The 10,430-nt window shown below is 38.9% G+C and overlaps 1 protein-coding gene across 1 annotated transcript; it reads left to right on the top strand.

Moving 5' to 3' along the window:
* The first annotated feature begins 8,209 nt into the window (after nt 1-8,209).
* On the top strand, nt 8,210-9,145 carry LOC129767173 (probable cyclin-dependent serine/threonine-protein kinase DDB_G0292550). Its single transcript, XM_055767795.1, has one exon. The coding sequence runs from the start codon at nt 8,210-8,212 to the stop codon at nt 9,143-9,145; it is 936 nt and encodes a 311-aa protein (XP_055623770.1).
* The last annotated feature ends 1,285 nt before the right edge of the window (nt 9,146-10,430 follow it).

Below are 10,430 nucleotides of genomic sequence, written 5' to 3'. Positions count from 1 at the left end.
GATGCTGTTGCTGGGAGTGCATTAATAAACTCTTTTACATTTGATAGCCCAACAGTGGTGAAGTTGAGCGAAATATTGGTTTGTTCGCAGAATGGTCCCAGATCCACATATGGTATCTTCTTCGCTAGTTGCGCGCCAGCCCTGGCGAAGTAGTTGTTCGCATTTTCAAGCACACATAGTCTATCTTCTAAGGTATCACACTTTCCGGTAATTGCATCACAGTTTTTGATCGTACCTATAACTTGCTTTATAGTGTCCCAAGTTTTCGATACACTTCCCTTAGCTCGTTCAAACTTATTAGCATAGTATTGTTTCATTTTGCTTCGCTTCATGTATGTCACTTTTCTACACCAGTCATAATATACGTTTCGGACGAAGTTATCGGATCTATTTTTGCGATGTTTTGCATACCAGTAATTTTTGGCCCGTATACACACAACTACTTCGTAATCCATCCACGGTTTCGAATGTCTGCGAGTTACTGTTGACACTAGTATGCGTTTCGATGAATTTCCCTGTGCTTGTTGAAATCTTGAGATGAACGAAGTGTAGTTAGTTTCCACACCGACACTACGGCTCGTCACTATAGGGTGCTGTAGCAGGATCTCACGGAAACTGTTAATGTTAATTTTTGGGTAAACTTCTCGCATTTGTGGCAGGCTAGTTATCTTGTAGTCGGCTTCAACGAAGATAGCATCGTGGTCGAATAAACTGTACTGCAGATGTTGTACTGTTGTGTGGATTGCTGTGTTGTTAGTAGATATGTGATCCAGACACGCTTCATATCGGGTCGGAGTAGTGTCGCAGAAGTTAAATCCATTTGAGTGAACCGTAGTCGTATATTTCTGCACGGTAGTGTTAGTTCGCAACAAATCGATGTTGAAATCTCCGCATAAGATCATGGTGTATTTTCCTCGTCGAGTGAGAAATTCATCTAGCAATTCTATGAATCCATCCACAGCGGTGGCAAGTGTTTGGGGTGGCCTATATACACAGGTCAAAACAATCTTTTGTGGATATCCAATTTCCACAGCAACAATACTGTTGTATTCGTCGCAATACGATTCCACAAGTTTGGCATTGATATCTTTGTGAACGCGCTTCTTCAAACGAGATCCCCTTGACAATATGAAGCCGTTGGACTTCCTTTTCGTCCTGGTAAAATTGGCATTTTCTGTTGAAAGATCCATGCTCATTGTTTTTGCATCTAAGGCAAAAAACTGGTTTGTCGCATTTGGTATCTTTGACAATTTTGTGCTCTTCGCCACAAGTTCCACAAAGTGGTTCGTTTCTTGGGCAACGCAATTCTGTGTGTCCGATATTCCAGCACTTATAACAGAGCATTGGCTCTGGTATAAAAGGTCTGGTTGCCACTCTTAGTAGACCAAATTTTATAAATTGTGGAGGAACAGTACCCAAAACCGTCAATATTAAAGTAGGAAGAGGAATTACTTCACCGTCCTTACCCTTTTTAGTCATACGATGAATTTTCGTTACATTTTTATCGCTTAGTGAAGCCATAAGGTCTTTTTCAGACAATTCTATGGCTTCCCTGCAAGTAACGACGCATTTAGAATAATTGCGCGTTGGATGGTAATTGACATTAATTTTTGTACCGTCAATTAATTCCTTCAGAGAAAGAAGGATTTCAACATGTTCGGGATTTCTCACCTTCAACACGTATCGGGATCGGTTTTCTTCGGTGTGGGCGTTTTCAATATCACCCTTCACCGCATCTTGGATGGTTTTCCCAATTATAAACGGGTTCTTTGGAAGTTTACAACCTTCCTCTGCCTGGAGCAAAAGGAAATGTGCTTGCCCGAACTCGCCGTTTGGGTCCATAAAAAGTGGAACTGTATAATTATAATTGTTGAGCCTTTTATTTATATCAGGTGGTACCGCGCCACCACTGCTTTTAGCCGCCATAATGACGGCTGGGCTAATCGACCCACTGAGTTTTTAATATGGTATTTATTGATGAGATAAGATAAGAAAAATGGTTTCGCTTACCGCGTACCTGATGATAACAACCAGTGATTAAACGAGATCTCTGGTTATCGCCGTAGAAACACCTCAATACCACGAAATGAAAAAATAGCCTTCGAAGAGGCCCTCTGGCACTCACTAAACTGGATCACCAATATATTCTCTTCTTTTGGTTTCCTTATAACTTCGCTTATAATTTTCTTTTTCTATTCTTACTTTTTATTTCAAATTCACTGAGTCTTAATACAGACTTTTGCAGCACTTTTTCTCACTCAAACACAGCACAACACAACGCAGCGCGTTTTTTTATGTTGCGTTCAGGATACGATGGTTTTAAGTTGGATTGTTAAATTATTTATCAAATTTCATATTTTGGAGTTCAGGGTAAATATTTCAGTAAGTTGTTATGCCAATCTACCTCACTTATAAAATATAGTTGAAAGCTGAAAGTTGATTTAAACAGTCTTGTTAAACAGTAAAATTCGCGTCGCTAATATGAAAAATGTTTTATATTATATCATATTGTGTTCGATAATTTTTAGATGGACGTTCGCGGTTTGGGTACAGTTTTGCTATAACATTAATTGCAATACATCGTAAGCAAAGCAGCACAATGCTAGTTTATGCTGAAAATAATGAATAACGACTCAAACAAAATCAAAGTTTGATTTTCTATTGTGCTAAGTTATTTCTAACAAAAATCGGACATATCCCGCCACTGTACAAAAGAGTGAGTGAACTGCTCAAAAGAACTAGTTCACTTAAGTGAACGGTTGGTCACTGAACGGTTCATTAAAGTGAACCGTTTTGCCCACCTCTAAAATACACCCCCGACCTGCATGAATTTGCAATGCCAATTTCCCTACGCTCCATGAATTTGAAGTCTGTGTTAGGGAAACACATTTCAGTCTGTTGCGATATGTGGGTTATGAATGAGCAACTCGCGATTAGTGGTAAAAATACATATGTTTATTAGACGATAACTACGAACAATAAAACTAATGTGCGCGAGCTGCTGATCGCAAATTTTAACTTGTGTTCCAATGATGGCTGTCGTTGTCGACGACAATGTAAATCGAGAGCCGCGGCGGCATCTGTCAAGCTGACGGCTGTCAGCTGGAGAGCCCCGCTGGCAAATTTGGTAACGCCAATTGACGGTTGGTGGGATGTCCTCCCAACACAGTCGGAACAGAAATACCCCCGAACTGCATGTATTTGCAATGCCAATTTCCCTACGCTCCATAGATTTGAAGTCTGTGTTAGGGAAACACATATCAGACGGAACAAAAATACCCCCGACTCTCATGTATTTGCAATGCCGATTTCTCCAAGGCTGCTTGGTTTTGATGGCTGTGTTAGGGAAACCGTAAATCGGGCCAATCAAAACGAGGCAGTTAGGGCGTTTAGATAACGCTTAACATTTAACAGTTTTTCAATTGTTTATCTAATGAAAAATAACATTTTATTAATTGCGATAGAAGCGTAGAAATATTTCCTATCAATTGATGCAAACATATTTCCGATCCAGTAAGAAATGTTCGAGTTATAAGCATTCGGAATCTTTCATTTTTTTCTTGCATGTTCTGTGTTTAGGTTTTCATTTTACCCCCCACATACTCCGGTTAGACGCAGTCCCACGACAAAAACGACATCCTCGGTAGCGTTATTCTTAATATGGTCAATCAAAGGTCCTCCAGTAATTGAAGATACTTTTCGGAATTCATTCGGGTGAAAATGAAACAAATGAGAAGCTTGCTGTGATAGGAAACGGCTCCCCACACTGTAAAACTTTCGCCCCCAAAGTTTCGCTTCGATCTCACGACATGCCGTTGACTTAAATTGTACCAAAAGCAACTGTAACAGTCCGGACCATCCAAATTGAACTTTTTTCGCCGGAAAAAACAACATTTCTCCATTCTAGTATAAAAAATTTGGCATCTGAATTAACTCATCCACTTTTATGGCTTTTCAATACGTCATTGGAATCAGAAAGGTTCCCAAAAATATGGAAAAACTCTTTTCTTGTACCAATATTCAAATCCGGTAATAGATCCGATGTAAGAAATTATCGTGGAGTAGCAATTATTTCTTGCATTCCAAAACTCTTTGAAGCCATAATAAACCAAAAACTTTTTCAACGACTAAAGACACGAATTACGAATAAGCAACACGGTTTTTTCAAAGGACGATCAACAACAACAAATTTGCTGGAATTTGTCACATTCACTTTGAATGCAATGGATAATGGTAATCAAGTTGAAGCTCTATACACTGACTTTAGTAAGGCTTTCGATCGTGTTGATTTACCCTTACTCCTTCTTTAACTTCAAAAAATAGGGATAGAAGTCAAGCTATTGAAATGGCTAGAATCATATTTGACTGACCGCACCCAAATGGTAAGATTTAATGGGGAAATTTCAAAACCACTATTTGTTACATCCGGAGTTCCTCAAGGCTCTCATTTGGGGCCACTTTTGTTCATTTTATTTGTTAATGACGTTTGCGTTTTTCTTAACAGTGTTAAGGCACTTATCTACGCAGATGATATGAAACTGTATATGGAAATAAAGAATGAAGAAGACTCTCAAACATTCAAAAATGAAGTTGACATAGTTTATGATTGGTGCACTAAGAGTTTATTACAGCTCAATGTTAGGAAATGCACTTTGATTACTTTTACAAGAAGAAGAACACCATTGAACAATGGTGTTATACTGGGTAATCAACCCATCAGTAGATGTCAACGAGTAAGAGATTTAGGTGTGATCTTAGATTCGAAACTAACCTTTGTGGGTCATTATAATACAATTATCCATAGAGCAAATAATATGTTGAGCTTCATTAAACGCTTTAGTTACCATTTCCACGATCCGTACACAATAAAAAACATTGTATATTACATACGTCAGATCAATTCTCGAATACTGTAGTATTGTATGGTCCCCCTACATAACTTCACACGAAGACAGAATTGAATCTGTACAAAAACAATTTTTGTTATTTGCACTTCGTAAACTAGGCTGGTCTTCATATCATCTACCTCCATATGAAGCACGCTGTATGCTAATCAATATTAAAAGCCTAAAAGAACGTCGGAACTCTGCCATGATTCTATTTATTATTGATATCATATCACAACGAGTGGACTCAGAAGAAATATTAGGAAACCTGAATTTTTACGCACCGATTAGGAACCTGAGAAACCCTAACATTTTTTACACAGATTATCGAAGAACGAATTATGCCAAATATAGTCCTATTAATCGTATGATGAGCCTCTGTAACGAACACAGTGAAACAATTGATGCAACCATGTCAAAATCAATGCTCAAAGACTATCTGAATAGCATAAGATATCGTTAAATTTCACTGTAATATTTGGGCAGCATATTTAGTCTACGCTGGTTTGACGAAATAAATAAATAAAACAAAATTGATTCTGTAACTTGTTAAAATCGTCTTTTAAATTAAACGAATAGATTATCCAGCCAGCTCTCTTTAGATTTTTAGTTTTAAGTAAGTAGTTTTAAGTAGTATTAAGAATGTATCGGTCTACAATTTAGATTGACGACAATAAAATAAAATAAAAAAAAAATAAAATAAAAATTCCATGTATTGCCGGGCGAAAATGAGATGGTTCTGCATATGGGTGGCGGTCAGTTTCGGCTTCCTTGGAAGTTTCTTCCACGTGATGTTACGTTACTATGTTCGTTACTGGAACAACCGATTCCGCCTTAATATATGAGCAGGACATCGTTTCCTGGTTGCTTCGTGTCTCATTCGACCTTTAAGACGCAAAGTAACTTTGGTGTTCCCAAACCAACAGGTCGTTATATCCCATATTTCTGGCACTATTTAAAGATATATCGTACCACTTTCTCAGATAAACCAATTTTTGTTTCGATCGAGCGATTAGAAAACTTTTGTTCACTGAATATCTTTATCATTTTCCGCCCCTCTTCCGTCAACAGAATGTCTTTCGCCATTCCTTTAAATTCTACGTAAATCACTAATCTGACCAACTTCTTACGTTGCACATGTAATATTTATCTTGTAAATTGAACATTCACAAGTATTTTTTTCAATAAACACAGATAAAGGCTTGGTGATTATGTGAAAACTCGATTTTTATGCCCTGCGGCTAAACGTATGTCTCGGGAAAAAACGACGTTTGAATGTTTATATTGTAATATGATCACGCTTAAACCCAACTCATCAATATTCAAGACCTCTAAGGCAATAAACCACCCCCGAGGGCGCTGGGCGATATAAACATAAAATGTGATACGATACCCGAGCCAGCAATCTGGCCCAAGGGTTCGTTTACTATTTATGATTGTATAACTCGACGCGCACCAAGGGCAGCGGCGAGTTTGTCTTCCTTCCGCCCCGCTGCGAGTTTAGCTAGCAGCAGAAATTTAACCAAACATGTGGCGCGCATCCGGCACACATGTTTCAGCACTTTCTTTTCCTATTTACTTTGACCCACAAAGAAGTGCTTTCTCTCTCTCTCCGAAGAACGCGTCTGACCAAGGCCATCACAGCCCACTCTAACTGCTGGTGCGATGCTCCGCCCAGCATAATTTGTAAATATTCTGTGTAGAGTTTAAGCCTATTTTTGTAAACTAGTATTTAAGCCCCGAGAGTCTTTTCTTTGAATACAGATGTCAGTTGACAGTATACAGTAGAGAGGCGACGCTTGTACGAATAGCGTTTGTGTTTATTAATTTACCAAATCCGAAAGTCGACGCCACTGAATGGCGTAAGTTCCTTCTTCTCGTTTACATGGCGACCGTGACACCGAGTCACGAGTGAACCGACAGATCCGATGCTGTTATCGCGTATTAAAGTGAATTTAAACGCAGAGTTTAGAGCCTACTGAGCAGAGGCAATGGTGAACTGCAAAGTTTAAAGCCTTTTAAAAACAAGAAGAAGAAGAAGCCTACTGTTGTGTTGTGTTGTGTGTGTTAGGTCCCAACCAACCGGGTACGGTGTGAATATGAATCATTTAAGCTAAGAAAAATTCGCTAAATGAACTTTTAAACCAACCGGACGCAGTGCAAGTGTGAATAAATTGAGTAACGAAACATTCAGCGAAAAGATGGTGAAAGTGAAAATCGGCAAAGCGGGGAAGAAATTGGACCCCAGCGGAAACTATTGAAGCCGTTTACGAAAAATTAGAATCGCAGACACAAGTGAAATCGTGAAGCTGACAGTAGCCACCTGGATAAATAACATTCGCAAGTCAAGCAGTATTTCAAAAAAAAAAAAAAAAATGAACATCGATTTGGATCCAACTGGACACCCCTGAGATCTGACGGAAGCAGAGGCACCCACGCCCCCCCCACCCCCGAGAAGAGGACACTTGCGGAGAAAACGTGGCGTAAGTCAGACTCGAGTTAGTCTAATCCTTTTATATACGGATATCATGTAATAAATTTATAGTCGAGGCACAAAATATTTTTTATCGTAATACCCACGCGGCAGTAGGAATAGGTAGTAGGAATTAGAAAAAAAAAAAAAGCAATTACAATACCCACAAAATTGGTTTTACATATGTACCGTTGAACATGGGGTTATTTAATACCAAACCCGTTAGTAACACGGGCGACGCTCAAATCCAAATTTTAAATCACCTAGAGAACCACAGTGTAATGCACGAAGCTCAAGGAGCGATTATCTGCGTCACACTTGCCCTCATATCCATACTACTAATTTCGAAAATATACAAAGCATATAAGGCATGCATGAATGCACATGCTATGCAAGCGGCAAAAGCTCACGCAGCCGTAGTCGACACCGTCTAAAAGAATTCGAAAATTTTAAAACATGCGTTCGAACGCAGCCTCAGCATAATAAATTCTTTACCGATAACCATTTTTCCTTGTCTCCTTGAATGGACGAAGTAACAAAGCTCATCCAATTGAATATACAAAAACTAAAACATATACACCTGACTATACAACAGGAACTGGTCAGAAAACTAAGGAAAAGTACCTTAGCCAAACGCCTCACGGAAGCGGAAGCGCTCGTGAAACAGATTAAAAAATTGTCGTCTACGTTACTAGACACAACCCACGGCTCAGAAATCATAAAAATAACCGAAAAGGCGGACCAACTTTTGAACGCAATTAAGGCGTCAATCGAAAAGGGTAGACCAAGAACACTCAAGGAAATTGCGCTAGCCGTCCTATTTTGCCTCAGGTTACAAAGAAAACCGAAAATGGCTAGCATACTCGAAATAATCAAGACTACATCGTCTATAGTTCCGCAATTCGACGGAAACATAGACAAACTGAAAGCCTTCGCTGACGCCTTAAACTTGGTGAAAACATTTGAAACACCGGAAAACAAAGCAACCATAATTAACGTCATACTAACCAAACTAGAGGGACGGGCGAGAAATGCATTCACTGAAACACCGACATCGGTGAGCGAGATAAGCAAAATTTTAAAAGCTAAAATAACGACCAGCCCACCGGAACAAGTTCTAGCTAAAATGGCTAACTTGAAACAAAACGGTGGAATCGAACAATTTTGCCTGGATTTAGAAAAATTGGTGTTCAGTTTGGAAACAGCGTACACCGCTAAAGAAATTCCGCCCCAAGTTGCCAAATCTATGGCAAACAAAGAAGGCGTCAAACATTTAGCCGGAGGGTTAAAAAACGAAAAAACCTCGCTCATCATAAGAGCAGGGAATTTCAATTCATACTCCGACGCGATGACTAAAGCGTTGGAGGAAAACTTAAATAATGCGAGCGCATCAGTATTTGCATACTCGCAAACCAACAGAAACGCCAACCGTTTCAACAACAACGTTGACACACATTATAATAATTACAGGCGCAGGCCAAACGACTTCCATAACCGCGGTAGAAACCAAAACAATTTCAACCGCAACAATTTCAACCAAAATAATTTCCAAAACCAACCGCGTAATAACTATAACCGTTTTGGCCAGCAAAACCAAGTTCGAGACCAATTCTCAAACATAAACCCACAGCGAAATAACAACAACAACAATAGGCGGAATACAAATTTTAACCGCCCTCAGCAATACATCCGCCTAACGGGAAACGAGTCACAACCGACGGACGCCCTCCAGTCCGAACCGGCATTGACATTGGAGGAAAACAAACATTACGGAAACCAACATTAAATATTTTTAAATGCGATGTGAATTGTTCAATGTTCGTTACACTATACTTACAAATGTCAAGCAAACCATGTATATTAATAATTGATACAGGCGCTGACATCTCAATAGTAAAAGAAGAAAAAATTAACGGAAAACAATTAATACACCCCGGAAATAGATGCATTATTAATGGAGTTACGGAGGGAAAGACCGAATCCATAGCGAGCACAAATACAAATATCATTTTTGACGATATCCAAATTCCACACCAATTTCAAATCGTCAACAACAAGTTTCCTATAATTGCAGATGGCATTTTAGGCAGAGATTTCCTCACCAAATATGAATGTAACCTATGCCTCAAAACATGGCTAATGACCTTCAACTATGAAAACACCAAAATTGAAATTCCGATTCAAGATAGCTGGGAAAACAATTACATTATTCCCCCTAGATGCCAAATTATAAAACACTTCCCGTCACTCAACCTAAACGATGATGCCCTTGTGATCGCACAAGAAATCAAACCAGGCATTTTTTGCGCAAACACAATAATAAACCCAAACTCACAATTCATTACAATAATTAACACAAATACCACACCAACATCAATCCCAAAAACCTTTGCCCCCACCACTATCCCCCTTAAAGAATACACCATAAATCACATTACAACGGAATTAGGAGAAAACCCAAAAGGTAGACACGAGAAACTGATTAAGGAACTCAATTTGAATCATACACCCCAACATGCCCAGGAGAAATTAACAGAATTATGCACTAAATACAACGACATTTTTGCACTAGAAGACGACATATTGACAACCAACAACTTCTACAAGCAAACCATTCACCTTCAAGACAAGACACCCGTTTACATAAAGAATTATCGAACCCCGGAAGCACAAATTTCAGAAATAAATAACCAAATCAGCCACATGCTAAATAACAAAATAATCCAAAATTCCACCTCACCATACAATTCTCCCATCCTCTTAGTCCCAAAGAAATCAAATACTCAAGATAAAAAATGGCGATTAGTGGTTGACTTTCGACAACTAAATAAAAAGATAACCCCAGATAAATTCCCCCTACCAAGAATCGACGAAATCCTCGATCATTTGGGCAGAGCCAAATATTTTACAACCCTAGACTTAATGTCAGGTTTCCACCAAATCGAACTTGACGAAAAATCAAAAAAGTACACAGCATTTTCGACCTCTAACGGTCACTACGAATTCAATAGGTTACCATTCGGTCTAAATATATCACCAAATAGCTTTCAGAGAATGATGTCCATAGCACT

Source organism: Toxorhynchites rutilus, chromosome 2, assembly GCF_029784135.1.
Source record: "Toxorhynchites rutilus septentrionalis strain SRP chromosome 2, ASM2978413v1, whole genome shotgun sequence".
In the NCBI taxonomy this organism is placed as follows: domain Eukaryota; kingdom Metazoa; phylum Arthropoda; class Insecta; order Diptera; family Culicidae; genus Toxorhynchites; species Toxorhynchites rutilus.
The sequence above is the reverse complement of the archived record's forward strand: the minus strand, read 5'-3'. Positions and strand labels throughout refer to the sequence as shown.